At 43.5% G+C, this 17,609-nt stretch overlaps 1 protein-coding gene across 2 annotated transcripts in view; it reads right to left on the bottom strand.

Annotated features, from left to right (window-relative positions):
* tacr1a (tachykinin receptor 1a) overlaps positions 1-17,609 on the bottom strand; it is a 99,306-nt gene that overhangs the window by 12,473 nt on the left and 69,224 nt on the right. For both annotated transcript variants that reach the window (XM_034202261.1, XM_034202260.1), the window contains exons 3-4: positions 6,625-6,775; positions 167-363 (exon numbers count right to left, since the gene is read on the bottom strand). In XM_034202261.1, the coding sequence (XP_034058152.1) occupies positions 167-363; positions 6,625-6,775 (348 nt within the window). The remainder of the gene's footprint in view (positions 1-166; positions 364-6,624; positions 6,776-17,609) is intronic.

The following is a 17,609-nucleotide window of genomic DNA, read 5'->3' as shown; positions in this document are numbered from 1 at the left end:
GTGTGTGTGTGTGTGTGTGTGTGTGTGTGTGTGTGTGTGTGTGTGTGTGTGTGTGTGTGTGTGTGTGTGTGTGTGTGTGTGTGTGTGTGTGTGTGTGTGTGGTGTGTGTGTGTGTGTGTGTGTGTGTGTGTGTGTGTGTGTGTGTGTGTGTGGTGTGATGACTGACCTGTCATTGAGGCAGCAGTAGATGATGGGGTTGTACATGGTGGAGCTCATGGCCAGCCACATGATGCCCAGGTACACCTGCTGGATAAACCTTTCCTCAAACATGTCCGGAAAGAACTGGTGCAGCAGGAAGTAGACGTGGTACGGCAGCCAGCAGAAGGCAAACGTACAAACCACCGTGATCATCATCTTCACCACCTGTTGGGCAGAGAGGGCAAAAGTGCACACATCCTTTACTCAAGTAGAAGTACAGATACTCGTGTTTGAAAATACTCTGGTGAAAGTAGAAGTACTGACTAAACTTCTTTACTCAAGTGAAAGTAAAGAGGCTTTGAAATGTACTTCAGTAAAAAGTACCCATAACTAGCAGCTGTTTTAAAGAGTACCTGACCTCCCTTTATATTAATAGAACAATAATGTCATTGTTAGCTAATGAATGTTTCCATGCTGAACAACGGCAACATGACAACGTTTCCATTGGTCCCTCTTCTTTAGAGAAGACCAGGAAATGATGGATACACGGATCGTGTTCAAATCAATAGGCACGCAATGACTCTAAAGAATAATGATCACGCATCAAACACACATTCAAACTAAAGGAACCAGCTGTTTGGGAAATGAGAGAAGTAGAAAGTACAGGTATTTGAGTTCAACATGTGAGAAGTAGAAAGTACAGGTATTTGAGTTCAACATGTAAGAAGTAGAAAGTACAGGTATTTGAGTTCAACATGTAAGAAGTAGAAAGTACAGGTATATGAGTTCAACATGTAAGAAGTAGAAAGTACAGGTATTTGTGTTCAACATGTAAGAAGTAGAAAGTACAGGTATTTGAGTTCAACATGTAAGAAGTAGAAAGTACAGGTATTTGAGTTCAACATGTAAGAAGTAGAAAGTACAGGTATTTGAGTTCAACATGTAAGAAGTAGAAAGTACAGGTATTTGAGTTCAACATGTAAGAAGTAGAAAGTACAGGTATTTGTGTTCAACATGTAAGAAGTAGAAAGTACAGGTATTTGAGTTCAACATGTAAGAAGTAGAAAGTACAGGTATTTGAGTTCAACATGTAAGAAGTAGAAAGTACAGGTATTTGTGTTCAACATGTAAGAAGTAGAAAGTACAGGTATTTGAGTTCAACATGTAAGAAGTAGAAAGTACAGGTATTTGAGTTCAACATGTAAGAAGTAGAAAGTACAGGTATTTGAGTTCAACATGTAAGAAGTAGAAAGTACAGGTATTTGGGTTCAACATGTAAGAAGTAGAAAGTACACGTATTTGGGTTCAACATGTAAGAAGTAGAAAGTACAGGTATTTGGGTTCAACATGTAAGAAGTCAAAGTAAAAAGTCGTCAGAAAAATAAGCAGTGGAGTAAAGTACTGATACCAGAAACATGTACTTAAGTTCAGAAGCAAAGTATTTGTACTCCACTACTCCCACCTCTGCTGTTGGGACACACAACAGACCCAATTTGTCTCCATTTTTACAGTTTTGCTTCCCAGACACACTCTGGATTTTGTATTTTTCCGACATGAACGGCTGGAGGGAATTGCAAATTAGCCCCCAGACACCTCAATGTCATGAAAAGTGCAGCGGTATGCTTGCGCCATGAATAATATTTAATACATTTGTGTTAACAAAACCGTTATGTGATGTCAGGTTTCTGCTTGTTTTTGTAATGTGTTGATGTTGATTGTCTCCTCTGGGGACTCACACACACACTTCTATAACAATAAGAGGAAACAAATCTGTCAGTCCAGAAAAAAACCAGTGGATTTTAAATGGTTATCTTTCAACACAACACATCATGAGTGCTGTCTGTAACAGAGAGATACTGAATTTAAAAGGTTGCACATGACAGACGTTAAGGATGTGTGAAGATGCCTCATTATCGGAGGCGGACTGCTTTCCTGCACATCATTAAGAGATTCCTTAAGTCAGCCAGTTGGTGTGTTTGCAGTACGTGTTTGAAAAGTGTTATTTAAGATATTTGCAAGTCAAAGTAAGCGCATACAGCTTTAACAGAACAGCCTCACCATGATGTTGTAGGTGTGGAAGTTCTTCAGAGTGACTGAAAATAATTTAAAGCTCACACATTGTAACACTTAATGTGATATTGGATGTGTGATCAGTTGAAGGTATAAGAGTGCGTGGCCATCCTGATCTCAGAATCTCAAATCCTTTATTAATCCCACAGCGGGGACATTTACAATCAATTATCTACTTCCTGTCTCTGCTGGAGGTGGGCTTAGAATTTGTGAAGTCAGATTTATCTCAGAATTCTGACTATTTCTCTAGTGTAATTTGTTCCTAGAATTCACTGACACCTTTATTTCGGAATAAATAAAAGAAATGTAAACTAGAAAAAAGCAGACCTCCACCAGCCAAAAATGGTCATAACATATCTGTAAGGGAATATTTCTGCCTTACTCCTAAGTGTCAAAGAATAATTCTTCCTTACTCCTAAGATATTTAACCTTTCTGCCTGTTGACATTTACGATGAACCCTAAGTCTGTTATCTGTCTTAAGGAATGGGAAGTCTCAGCTATTGTTGACATTACCAGTTTTATGACCGGTCAATTCTCGGTCACAGAGCCTAAGAGTCAGATAAGTGATTCAGTGTCTCCAGGTGTTCACGTACCTTCCCCCAATATGTGGATTGACTCTCTGTAAACTAGTTAAAGGGTCTACCAAGATGCGAGGCTGGTCAGAATTGACATGACAACCCACCGTGCAGTCAGAACCTTTTGCTGCTGTGACTTGTGATATGAATTCTCCGGCCGTATCCTTGTAATAAACTATCAGTGTTTGACATCAAAGCTCCAACTCTCCTCGTGTCTCTCTGAGTCCTGACTCTCCATTGCTGCAGAAGTTTCCCTTACAATAGAGGCTTCTCAATACTCAAATTTCCCCTCTTCGACTCCTCGGTCCTCGGTCCTCCGGTAGTGACCCGGAAATGAATTTCAGCGAGCCATTTTGAAGGACGTCTCATTTCTCTAAATGCACACCGAGGACCGAGGATCGAGCGTCGAGGAGGCTCTCTGGAGGAGCTATAACCGAGGATACACTGATGGTTCCTCCACGGCTCCTCCGCGGATGCATTTCCGGGAACGGTGGAGGCGTGACGCACGGCCGGACTTATCTCAGCCAATGACAGCTCTGCATGCATCCCCTGGATATTATTTTAGAAACTGCTTTAATCGCGTTGCGATGTTTACAGTGAGAACAGCTGTGAGGTCCGTGCAGAAAGCAGAGCAGTGTACAATATCACTCAGTATAACAGGCCTACAGTACATTACTCTCTTTATTTGCTGTAGTACAAAGAGTCGATATTTTTCTAAGACCATTTAGTGCGTCACATAATAAAATACACAACGGCTGTAGCCTGATTATGCTTTAGGAGCTGTAAGTGTGTGTTGTAGGCATTGTGTATGTGTGTGTGTGGTGTGTGTGTGGTACAGTATGTAGGTGTGTGTTGTACAGTGCGTAGATGCGGCGGACAGACGGGTCTCAGTTGGTTTGGTGTCCTCTGCTTACTTTTAATTTAATTTCAAATCTTTATTTATACAGATAAATCCCATTGAGATCATTGATCTCTTTTTCAAGGGAGACCTGCTCAAGTAGTTCCACATGAAACATAAAAACATAAATAGAACAACAAAAGGACATCATACAGCATCATTTACATAATGATCCACATAAACAGGTACCAACAGCTTCCGATTGAGTAGCATCCAACCGAGCTTTAAAAACATTTAGTGGCACCAGATTGTTCAGTTTCCATTTAATTTGCAGACTATTCCAAGACAGAGGAGCTGCGCATCTAAAAGCTGTCTTCCCTAAGACAGTCCTAGCAGTTGGCTCATTTAATAAAACCACAGCATGCGATCTCAGGCAGTAGCCACTTACAATTCTCCGTGAGATCAGGGAGCAGATATAAGATGGAAGTTTCCCTAACATGGCTTTGTATGTTAGGGAAACTTCCATCTTATATCTGCTCCCTGATCTCACGGAAAATTGTAAGTGGCTTATTATTATTACAAGTTAATACTTGTAAATACAACTTTTGGCCCGTAATTTCAATTCCCCATTTCAGCGACAGAGAGAGGGGGGGGGGGGGGATATATTCAGTCTCTGATTGTGTTACGTTATTATGAGAGTGCTCTCATACTTTAAATTGTATATATTTATATAAATATATTTCTGTGTGTGTCTGTAGCCTGTTATTGTCTCATTATACCGCACTCTCAATGAATTCAAAGTAAATATGTGGGGGAACAATGTTCAGCTGATCTAACAGAGATACAGCGCTATGACAAAACACTCGACAGCTGATGCAGCTGTTGCCACGTAATAATGAACGGACGTCTCTTTAATATGACCGCTCAGAGGAGAGGAGTTCTCATTTCTTTAAACGCCTGCTGCTTCCCCTCCTCTCTCCTCGGTTCCCCTCCTCGGTCCTCCGCTCGCATCTCCTGTGGGCGGGTCTAAGTATCGAGGAGGGGAGTCGAGGAGGGGAAATTTGAGTATTGAGAAGCCTCTAATATCAAGTTTATAACCTGATGATGGTGGTAAATGAAAATGTGCAACCATAACAGTATATTCTTCCCCAGAGGTGTATGATAGCCGTTGAAAAGTTGTACTCAAACCCACAAGCTCATAGCCAGAGTCATCAGGATCCATCCTCTGGGGAACATGAATGTCTGTAAAACCTGGTGTAATGTAGACTGGTTCAGTGATGGCGTTTAGCCGTCCACTTTAGACACTTGTTAGGGGCGTGAACCACAGATCTTATTTAAGGCTTGTAAACAAAAACAGGTTAAAAAGCATTGAATTTGTGACGATGCCAAGTCTTTCCGGGTTTGAGGTCTCATTGCTGCACCTCTCTTTTGCAATCCATCAAATCCTCGTTGAGATATTTCAGGGTGTTGCAACGGGAGGTACCAACTGACCAAGCCACATTATATAGACTGGCTACAAACAGATTAATAAAGAAAACACAACCCACATTGAAGGAGAAATCTAAACTTAAGGAAGTGTATTTTGTAAATTGTGTAATGTCAAATAAAAAAAGTATCGTTAATATATTTTGTATGCATGCTTCTTAGTTAACATTAAGCTGTCTTTGGCTCTTTTCTGCTGTAACACATGCACATTTCCCCTCTGGGACGAATAAAGGTATTCTGAAGAAAATGCAATGAAATACGATTAAATAGTGGAGTTAAATCTACCAAACTACATTTTCAGAGACGGCGCAGCAGGACCTGATCTCATCAGTGCAGAGAAGCCTTAGTGAGTCTGAGTGCGACTCTCACTTCATGATGTGGGGTGAGAAGAGCAAGTCTCTGCAAGTGTCTTTGTTGGCAGAGTAATCTTGAAGAAACTGCAATACTGAAGCTGTGAAAACACCCGACAGGCATGGGCTCGAAAAAGGAATAAACAGGTAGAGAGGTGATGACAAGGAGAAGAAGAGACTGCAGTGTGCTGACGAAACAACAGGTAGGCTGAAAACCATCAAAGAAGAGATGAAGGCCGAGCGGGCGGTGGGGATCTTTCCATTACTGGAGGGAAAAGACAGCAACACCCCGATGTAGTGCAATCTCCATCTATCTATCATCTGTTAACAGACAGACCATGTTGTGTCCTTATATACTCATAAGCTCCACATGTTTGATTAAAGTGAATGAAACGCCTTCGTACGCTTCAAACGTAAATTCTTCAGCTTCTCATCATAGATTTAACCGAGAGTAATGCAGATTCTTTTTTAAATGCTATAAAAGTCTATAAAGCTCAAAGATAAGGGTGACAAAGCAATGCACAAAGTAGTAGAAAGTGCAGTGGAAGTACCAATCTGCTCGATGTATGAAAATATACGTGTGACAATAAAGAGGCTGGGCTCATTCCTGGTGTGATAGTCTTATTTAGAAGGTGCTATGAAGGCAGGGACATTTTAGTTATAAAGGAGCAAGCAAGCACAACGTCTCCGATGATTCACTTAAAACCTGTGAAGACTTCAATGGCTGCTGAACGTACCACCGCTAAAAGTGTTGTTTGACTCCTGGTTTGTTACGGTGTGTGAAGCAGGCAGGACCCAAATGCAGATTAAAGTGAGAATTCCTTTATTTCAAGGCTAGGTGATAAACAAAGACAAAACAGAACACTCACCGACGAACTAGTCATGACACAAGACGAACCGACACTGAACACAGGAAGAGACAAGACTAAATACAGGGAGGGGTAATCACAAGACGAGACACAGCCGGGCAGGGGAGGAGAAACACAAGGGCCACAGGTGAACACAATCAGACAACGAGACACACCAGGGAAACTAACGACAGGAGGAAAAACACAGGGAAAAGGACCAGACAATAAACCCAGAGGAAAACACGACAGGGAGAACAGCAAAACACCCAAAACAAGACATAGAAAACGTGACATAACACAATAATCGTAACATGGTTACCTTGCGTTTGGCGGTCAGCTGCTCCTTGTAGCGGTCAGAAGAGTCTCCGGGGATTTCACTGGCCCAGAGAGTGAGTCCCACCACCAGATAAGCACATCCCATCACCAGCAGAGGCAGGAAGTAGATCAGGATGGCCACACACACGTAGTACCTGCAACAACACCAGAGGGCAAAGTACACACATCCTTTACTCAAGTAGAAGTTCAGATACTCGTGTTTGAAAGTACTCTGGTGAAAGTAGAAGTACTCACTAAACTTCTTTGCTCAAGTCAAAGTAAAGAGGCTTTGAAATGTACTGTAATAATGTCATTGTTAGCTAATGAATGTTTCCATGCTGAACAACGGCAACATGACAACGTTTCCATTGGTCCCTCTTCTTTAGAGAAGACCAGGAAATGATGGATACACGGATCGTGTTCAAATCAATAGGCACGCAATGACTCTAAAGAATAATGATCACGCATCAAACACACATTCAGACTAAAGGAACCAGCTGTTTGGAAAATGAGAGAAGTAGAAAGTACAGGTATTTGAGTTCAACATGTGAGAAGTAGAAAGTACAGGTATTTGTGTTCAACATGTGAGAAGTAGAAAGTACAGGTATTTGAGTTCAACATGTGAGAAGTAGAAAGTACAGGTATTTGAGTTCAACATGTAAGAAGTAGAAAGTACAGGTATTTGAGTTCAACATGTAAGAAGTAAGAAAGTACAGGTATTTGAGTTCAACATGTAAGAAGTAGAAAGTACAGGTATTTGAGTTCAACATGTGAGAAGTAGAAAGTACAGGTATTTGGGTTCAAAATGTAAGAAGTAGAAAGTACAGGTATTTGAGTTCAACATGTAAGAAGTAGAAAGTACAGGTATTTGGGTTCAACATGAGAGAAGTAGAAAGTTCAGGTATTTAGGTTCAACATGTAAGAAGTAGAAAGTACAGGTATTTGAGTTCAACATGAGAGAAGTAGAAAGTACAGGTATTTGGGTTCAACATGAGAGAAGTAGAAAGTTCAGGTATTTAGGTTCAACATGTAAGAAGTAGAAAGTACAGGTATTTGAGTTCAACATGTAAGAAGTAAAAAGTAAAAAGTCGGCAGAAAAATAAGTAGTGGAGTAAAGTATAGAAAAATGTACTTAAGTACAGTAACAAAGTATTTGTACTCCACTACTTCCCACCTCTGAACAACACAGGTGGTTGTTGTTGTCAGGATATCGCTGAGAAAGTTCTTCAACAATATCCAAACACTTGAGTCCAAAAAAAGCCTTGGAAGAAGAACCGTAGACACGTTTAGATCTACAAAGACAATGGGAGACATCCGACGTTTGCAGTGATTTTATTAGAGCTTTCTCACATCAAACAGATACCTGCTCCTCTAGAAACGTTGCTAAGGACAGCCGTGAGACTGGAGCGAGTTGTTGGCTGGATAACCAACGTCATTTGCTAAAAAAATCATGTCTCGGTAGCGCTGAGGAGAACTGAGGAGAACTGAGGAGAACTGAGGAGGCAGGTGAAAACTCTCCTTCGTCACTTCTCTCTCCAGCGACCATTAAGCAGTTTCTTCATACATTGTTAAAGCTATTCCTTATGCTTTAAGTAGGAGCACGGCGCTACGCTGCATACTAAACGTGTCTTTAGTGCAACGTCCAACATGCATATTAACGTCCTTTTAAGGTCATTTCCGTGGCAGTGCATGGCCAAGATTGATTCAAAGATAATGCCTTTAAATCCATTGTTCCTGCTCCCTCTAACTCTGAAATATTGATGTAGAAAGTAATAAAACTAGAAGTTTTTCTTCCTGGTCCAGGGACTCATTAAAGACGGGAGGGGCCTCCGCTAGACCTCCGATCCAATAACCGTCCAATCAATTTCACCGCTAATTGAAATAATTAAATATGACAGTTTCTGCATTTAGCCAATTATTTGGTAATCTAGCACGGACACAGCGTTTAATCCTGTTACGTGTGTGCAGGTTAATAGGGGCTGTTGATATACTCATGTGTGTGTGTGTGTGTGTGTGTGTGTGTGTGAGACCCCTTGACTCTAGGGATAATCTGCTTCCCCCTCTGCGGCCATGCAGACGAGAGACTCATGGGTCTTTTTCTTGGTTATTAACTACAATTATGTTAATCCCACTAAATACGCGAAGCCCAGGAGCTTTCATCAGAGTAGGAATGACACCACACACACACACACACACACACACACACACACACACACACACACACACACACACACACACACACACACACACACACACACACACACACACACACACACACACACACACACACAACACACACACACACACACACACACACACACACACACACACACACACACACACACACACACACACACACACAGGAGCCAAGTTTCCTGTTTCGGGAGCAATTAGCAGCGACTTGAGATCTATAAGAAGCGTTAATTATCGTTCGGTCAAGTTCGAATCCGTCGATATCTTTCTAACGCACTCCCCCCTTTTTGTTCTCTCTCTTCTCCCTGCAAAGGTGCACCTGATCTCAGCTAATCACCGTTTAAAGGTCTCCTATTATGCTATTTGTAGGCATATATTATGGGTCTCAGATATATACAAATATATGAAAACATGTCTATGATGTGTTTTGCTCAAAATCCCTCATATCCCTCCAGCCCTGTTAGAGAAGCGCGGATTTTGGGTCTAAGGCTTGAAAAAAAAAAAAGGAGGGAGAGCTTGTGCTTAATTCTACTCAGCTAAATGCTGCTGTGATTAAACTCCATATCATGTTCCAAACCACTTTCTCAGGTTTACCACAAGGTGAGTTCCTTTTATTTCCTGCTTCTTCACACACATGCTCTCCAGTACAGGTTAGCTCTGAGTGTTAGCGATGCTAATGTAAACACCGACCATATTACTTCCAAAACACGTCAGGCATTGTTTCTGATAGCAACGTTTCTGATTGGGCCGTGGGTCCACATTTCAGATATTGCGTCATATCGGACTCAAATCTGGATCAGCTCCGTTGTTCCCCGTTTTTAGAGATTTCTGTCGCCTGACAGCAGTCAGTTATCTGTCGTTACGATTGAACAGGTCCTGGGTCCTACGCCGATGGTGTGGCTGACCCAGGCTTACTTCATTTTTCTGTTCTTATTGGCCAGTCCTCCAGATTGCTATCATTTAAAGTTGCTTTAAAAATGCTCATAACATCTTGTGGTTGTTTTAAACTCTAACGTTTTAAATCTATGTTGTGGCTCACAATGTGTTTTAATGCTGTGGCCGTAACACTAACTAACTAACATTACACATCTTTTTCACTACATGGTAAATAAGAAAACAACTCTTCAGATGAACTGTTGTCTGTCTCCGACGTGAAACTCCCGTGTTAATAGGCTGCGTGTCAGCTGGTAAAACAATGCCTTGAAAAGGGATATGGCTAAAGTCATTAATGCTTAACGTCGTCCGCTCTCAACATGTCTACAACCCGGAGATTGCGTACTGTCCACGAGCCTCGTTATTTCCATGAGGTGTCAGATGGAGTTTTCTTTTGAATTAAACTGTCAAGAGTCCCTGTCCCTCGCTCCAATGATCATTCAACAGTTTATTAAGGTACAAAGCAAGAAATTCAGTGGCTTTTCCAGTTACTTGGGAGAAAGGAAATGAAACAACGGTACACACGCTTCAGTTGTAATGCTCGTTTTATTTTTGATTTGATTTTATCTTTACGAGGCAGTGTCTCTGATATTAAAATGTAGTTTCCAAAAGAACCATTAACAAGAACACAAACAGAACAACAGAATAAAGAGGGATTGAAAAACGGTTACAAGAATCGATAAAGACAGAGAATAATGAGGAGTCCGACGCGGCATCCACAGGTGCAGCAAATTAACCACACACACACACACATATACACACACACATGTACACACACACACACACATATACACACACACACATACACACACACATATACACACACACATACACATACACACACACACACACACATATAGACACACATAGACACACACATATACACACGTATACACACACATACACAGACATATACACACATATACACACATGTACACACACACAGCCATATACACACACATATACACACACACACATATACACACACACACACACACACACACACACACACACACACACACACACCACACACAACACACACAACACACACACACCACACACACGAACACACACACACACTCCGGAGATGAGGTGTAACCAGGGAAACAAATTGAAAGCACCTGTGGATGAGCACAGCAGTCCCTACATACTAATAGAGGATTTGCTATAATTACATCGCTGAATTTCTGGCAGTAAGACAAACAAGTCGAATTTACAGTCGAAACCCTGCACGAGCATCAACCAACCTGTGGCTTTAAATGAATCTACAATCGACATGTAAACAGTGTTCTCTGAGATGTAACCCACCTAGAGTTGCCAACTTCCAGACATGAAGAAACGGGACACAGGCACGTGTCCCCCGCGCGCGCGCGAAGATTTTCGGGTTTCTGGCGGGTTTAGTTACTTTTTTTTGTTACTTTATTTCGGTTTTAGGGTTAGGGTTATGTTATTTAATTATTTTGGGGGAGCCAGCCCCCTAGGGTTCGAGGGGTCAATCCCCCCAAAACCCTCAAAATGCATAGAAAACTATGCATACCTATAACACAATACAAACACAATGATTGATTTTACACCTGCATTAGGCTACTACATCACATTGTACATCAGCATGTTCAAATCGGATAGGTGGGCACTAGGGACATCTGGGCACCTCGATGTACAATTGGCTGACCCGAGACAGATCGCCACTCACGGGCTTTACCCAACTGTGTTTTTCTTCCACTGTTTGTTGTAAGACACAAGTCTTTTCTTTTTAGAAGGGCCCAGAACCACATCCTCTCTCTCTTCTCCTCTTTCATTATCACCTCCTCCACCGGCAGCGCTCATTTCCCCACACGACTGAACAGGCTGACATGCCACACAAACAATGATGCCGCGCCCGCGGCCCACCGGAGAAAATCTCACACACACACGTGCGAGCATTGTGCCTGCCCTGTCAACTGAGCGGTCCTAGTGCCCTTCGGATACAGCACACAAACACACAGGCACGCAGCCAGACACACTGCATTGCGCGCAAACAGAAACATATTTGTTATTTTTCCCTTTACACAGGAGTCCGGGACAAACAATGTCCCGTACGGGACACGCCCTTTTTGGCTCAAATACGGGACGTCCCGGCTAATACGGGACGGTTGGCAACCCTAAAACCACCATCTGTAATTAGTTGTCCCTCAGCAGCAGAACCTGCATTTCTTTTGTGCATAATGCTGCAGAAAGGACGTATTTCTCTGGTACTGTCTGGCAAAATGACGGCGCCGCCCGCTTTCAGGTGAAAACAAAGAATGGGCGCCAGGAGGAAAGCACATAGATTGTCATGCCTAAAAGCTGCTGTGTCCTGTATTGCGCGCCAATAAACACAAATTATCCAAAGTGTCGATTTTCTATACTTTGCAAAAAAGACCCTAAAAGCAAATATCTGTGGAGGACAGAGATCGTAATCAATGAGACCCGGTCAATCAATGACTTTACGTCTGTGGGAAACACTCAATCACAGCTGAACTGTGAGGCTGATTATCATTAATCCTCACTGTTAACTGTTGTATTGTCAGTTTAGAAGGCCGTCTTTATAGCTCACTACGTGATACGCTAAGGGGCTGGACATCTGTAAGAGGTTGACCAATCACAAAATACTGATATACACCTGGACATCAGCAGGAGAGGACTCTTTAAAGTAGAGACATTACATACTGATATACACCTGAACATCAGCAGGAGAGGACTCTTTAAAGTAGAGACACTACATACTGATACACCTACATCAGCAGGAGAGGACTCTTTAAAGTAGAGACACTACATACTGATATACACCTGACATCAGCAGGAGAGGACTCTTTAAAGTAGAGACACTTACATACTGATATACACCTGAACATCAGCAGGAGAGGACTCTTTAAAGTAGAGACACTACATACTGATATACACCTGAACATCAGCAGGAGAGGACTCTTTAAAGTAGAGACACTACATACTGATATACACCTGAAACATCAGCAGGAGAGGACTCTTTAAAGTAGAGACACTACATACTGATATACACCTGAACATCAGCAGGAGAGGACTCTTTAAAGTAGAGACACTACATACTGATATACACCTGAACATCAGCAGGAGAGGACTCTTTAAAGTAGAGACACTACATACTGATATACACCTGAACATCAGCAGGAGAGGACTCTTTAAAGTAGAGACACTACATACTGATACAGGTCAAATCTCCTCAGCTTGTGTTAACCAGAAACCTTTTTAGCATCCTAAACACAACCAATAAAAACAATCCCACTGACTTGGAGACGTGGGAACAGGAAGTGCGAGATGCGCTGACTCTTTACTGGTGTTTAGGACATTCTTGTAACTAAACCATGTTATACATCAACAGCACTCAAAAAGCAAGTATTGACGCTACATTTTTTCCAGAGTTCGGTTGAATTTCCACTACAGACTCAATTTGTTTGAGATGTGTGTGACTCAGCTTCGATTAGAGTAGCTGGAGCAGCTTTAATGGAGACAGCCAGGTAATATATCAGTAACACCTGCGCCCTTTTCCTTTTCCTTTCACATGAGCAGAGAAACGCAGTAATCTTGTCTTCAATGAACTGAGTCAAGCGTTCAGCCACACCGGTGCAATGACACTTTATAAAGTGTTAACTGGAGCCAACGCAAGGTCACAAAGATAACGTTTAGCACAAGGCCGAGGAAAACGGAAGCTGCTGCAATCCAATTACCAGCAGGAATGGGATTTAAATGCACAAAAGTGAACATGGCAGTGATGGAGGAAGAATTGAGAGTGCATTTCTGTGTGAGTCTACTGTAGATGTGTTTCTGAGCATTTAACAGGATAGAAAACACACTGCAGCGTGTCTTTCATGAGTCTTCTGAGTAGAGCCAATGTTAGGCAAACATCACAAATGTTATCTTCCATTGGACTCCTTTTTCACAGAGGTGCTGCAGCACTGGCAGTATGATAACAAAAAAGAGCTTCTTGAACATTAAAGAATGGAGACATGTCCCGGTAGAGACACTAAATATTAATATGAACCTGAAGATGAGCAGAATATGTCCATTTTAAGTCCTTTATATGCGTTGTTATTACACTGAACAAAAATATAAACGCAACACTTTTGTTTTTGCTCCCATTTTTCATGAGATGAACTCAAAGATCTAAAACATTTTCTAAATACACAAAATAACCATTTATCTCAAATATTGTTCACAAATCTGAAAGAATCTGTGATAGTGAGCACTTCTCCTTTGCCGAGATAATCCATCCCACCTCACAGGTGTGGCATATCAAGATGCTGATTAGACAGAATGATTATTGCACAGGTGTGCCTTAGGCTGGCCACAATAAAAGGCCACTCTGAAACGTGCAGTTTTGCTTTATTTGGGGGGTCTGGGGGGGTCCGAAAACCAATCAGTATCTGGTGTGAGGGGTAGGGTTAGGGGTAGGGGTAGGGTTAGGGTTAGGGTAATGTTGTGAATCGAGTGGCCTGTGTTCGTCGTCCATAACATACGCCTGCCCATACCATAACCCCACCACCACCATGGGCCACTCGATTCACAACATTACCCTAACCCTAACCCTACCCCTCACACCAGATACTGACTGGTTTTCGGACCCCCCCAGACCCCCCCAATAAAGCAAAAATGCACGTTTCAGAGTGGCCTTTTATTGTGGCCAGCCTAAGGCACACCTGTGCAATAATCATGCTGTCTAATCAGCATCTTGATATGCCACACCTGTGAGGTGGGATGGATTATCTCGGCAAAGGAAAAGTGCTCACTATCACAGATTTTTTCAGATTTGTGAACAATATTTGAGAGAAATGGTTATTTTGTGTTTATAGAAAATGTTTTAGATCTTTGAGTTCATCTCATGAAAAATGGGAGCAAAAACAAAAGTGTTGCGTTTATATTTTTGTTCAGTGTAGTTGAATAGGCTAATCATGTGTTTTTTTGTTGGATGGAGTTGAACTGGATGAAACTAAACACCTCCCACACAAACATCCTCTCTGTCCCACATGTGGCTTGTTGGCGCCCCATATCTACCTGTGGTGCTTTAAAATAAGCCTGTTTTTCATGAAAGGGAAGTAGCCAATTTTAAAACCGTTCTCACAACAAATCCAGTCAGAGATGTCAACAAATGGAATGGGGTTACCAGCCTTAAGACGGAGGGGAAATTGAGGGTTTGTTAAAATATCAAGGTATAAAGCCCAAAGATTACTATGACTGCACATCAGCATCTCCATTCTTGGCTCTCATCCTGTGTTATTTCCCCGCTGTCATAAACAAAAACGACTTTCTTTTTCTTGCTATGAAATCGTCAGCCGTGTCAGCGTGACTGGCCAGAATCGCGCTCTGGGTAAAGATGTTTTCTGCAGAGATAGAGAGGAGCGACAGTGCTGCACTATTGCCTCCTAAAACAAAACAAAACCAGCGAAAATATTTCACAGTGACGACAGATGCCGTGTCCATGTAAATGGCGTATGCACTCTTCCTCCAGACAGTGAGTCATGAGAGTGTAAATCATGCAGAGAGTTAATGGGTTGCAGGTCCGGCTGGTTTGCTTGATTAAAGTGGCTTTGGAGGCAGAAACATGGGGGAGAATAGACCTGCTGGAATGTTGGGTGTACATGAGTGTTCTTCCCTTTAAACAGGACATTGCTCATCATCATTGGTTTGTTAAATATGCTTTTGGTTTGGATATACGTAAATGACAAAGAGATGAGACTAATTACTGGTAGAAATAACAAGGGAAATGTCAAGTTGTTAAGTCAATGTTTATGAGGCTAATAAGTACGGAGGATAACTTGTGAAAATGCATTACAACGGCCAAACACATTTCCATTAGGATGTACGCTCCGCAGCTTCAGAAAGGATGCAGATATAGAAACACAATGGTTCCCCATGAAGAAACGTCTCCAGCAACTTGACAACACATGCAGCGTTTAGAGAACATTCAGCAACTTGAGGAGACATGCAGCGTTTACTAAAAGCTGCAGAAACCAAACGCTGCAAGCAGCTCAAATACAACGGAGACCAGGGGACACTAAAGAGTGACGCACACAGCTGGGAGACCAGGGGACACTAAAGAGTGACGCACACAGCTGGGAGACCAGGGGACACTAAAGAGTGACGCACACAGCTGGGAGACCAGGGGAATTTATAATCCTGAACGTCACCAAGCGCTCCGTCCCAGCTGTGTGCATCACTCTTTAGTGTCCCCTGGTCTCCCAGCTGTGTGCGTCACTCTTTAGTGTCCCCTGGTCTCCCAGCTGTGTGCGTCACTCTTTAGTGTCCCCTGGTCTCCCAGCTGTGTGCGTCACTCGTTAGTGTCCCCTGGTCTCCCAGCTGTGTGCATCACTCTTTAGTGTCCCCTGGTCTCCCAGCTGTGTGCATCACTCTTTAGTGTCCCCTGGTCTCCCAGCTGTGTGCGTCACTCTTTAGTGTCCCCTGGTCTCCCAGCTGTGTGCGTCACTCTTTAGTGTCCCCTGGTCTCTCAGCTGTGTGCGTCACTCTTTAGTGTCCCCCGGTCTCCCAGCTGTGTGCGTCACTCTTTAGTATCCCCTGGTCTCTCAGCTGTGTGCATCACTCTTTAGTGTCCCCTGGTCTCTCAGCTGTGTGCATCACTCTTTAGTGTCCCCTGGTCTCCCAGCTGTGTGCGTCACTCTTTAGTGTCCCCTGGTCTCCAGCTGTGTGGCGTCACTCTTTAGTGTCCCCTGGTCTCCCAGCTGTGTGCGTCACTCTTTAGTGTCCCCTGGTCTCCCAGCTGTGTGTGTCACTCTTTAGTGTCCCCTGGTCTCCCAGCTGTGTGCGTCACTCTTTAGTGTCCCCTGGTCTCCCAGCTGTGTGCGTCATTCTTTAGTGTCCCCTGGTCTCCAGCTGTGTGCATCACTCTTTAGTGTCCCCTGGTCTCCCAGCTGTGTGCGTCACTCTTTAGTGTCCCCTGGTCTCCCAGCTGTGTGTGTCACTCTTTAGTGTTCCCTGGTCTCCCAGCTGTGTGCGTCACTCTTTAGTGTCCCCTGGTCTCCCAGCTGTGTGCGTCACTCTTTAGTGTCCCCTGGTCTCCCAGCTGTGTGCGTCACTCTTTAGTGTCCCCTGGTCTCCCAGCTGTGTGCGTCACTCTTTAGTGTCCCCTGGTCTCCCAGCTGTGTGCGTCACTCTTTAGTGTCCCCTGGTCTCCCAGCTGTGTGCGTCACTCTTTAGTGTCCCCCGGTCTCCCAGCTGTGTGCGTCACTCTTTAGTGTCCCCTGGTCTCCCAGCTGTGTGCGTCACTCTTTAGTGTCCCCTGGTCTCTCAGCTGTGTGCGTCACTCTTTAGTGTCCCCCAGTCTCCCAGCTGTGTGCGTCACTCTTTAGTGTCCCCTGGTCTCTCAGCTGTGTGCATCACTCTTTAGTGTCCCCTGGTCTCCAGCTGTGTGCGTCACTCTTTAGTGTCCCCTGGTCTCCAGCTGTGTGCGTCACTCTTTAGTGTCCCCTGGTCTCCAGCTGTGTGCGTCACTCTTTAGTGTCCCCTGGTCTCTCAGCTGTGTGCATCACTCTTTAGTGTCCCCTGGTCTCCCAGCTGTGTGCGTCACTCTTTAGTGTCCCCTGGTCTCCAGCTGTGTGCGTCACTCTTTAGTGTCCCCTGGTCTCCAGCTGTGTGCGTCACTCTTTAGTGTCCCCTGGTCTCCCAGCTGTGTGCGTCACTCTTTAGTGTCCCCTGGTCTCCCAGCTGTGTGTGTCACTCTTTAGTGTCCCCTGGTCTCCCAGCTGTGTGCGTCACTCTTTAGTGTCCCCTGGTCTCCCAGCTGTGTGCGTCACTCTTTAGTGTCCCCTGGTCTCCCAGCTGTGTGCGTCACTCTTTAGTGTCCCCTGGTCTCCCAGC

This window comes from Gymnodraco acuticeps, unplaced genomic scaffold (assembly GCF_902827175.1).
Source record: "Gymnodraco acuticeps unplaced genomic scaffold, fGymAcu1.1, whole genome shotgun sequence".
Classification (NCBI taxonomy): domain Eukaryota; kingdom Metazoa; phylum Chordata; class Actinopteri; order Perciformes; family Bathydraconidae; genus Gymnodraco; species Gymnodraco acuticeps.
The sequence above is the reverse complement of the archived record's forward strand: the minus strand, read 5'-3'. Positions and strand labels throughout refer to the sequence as shown.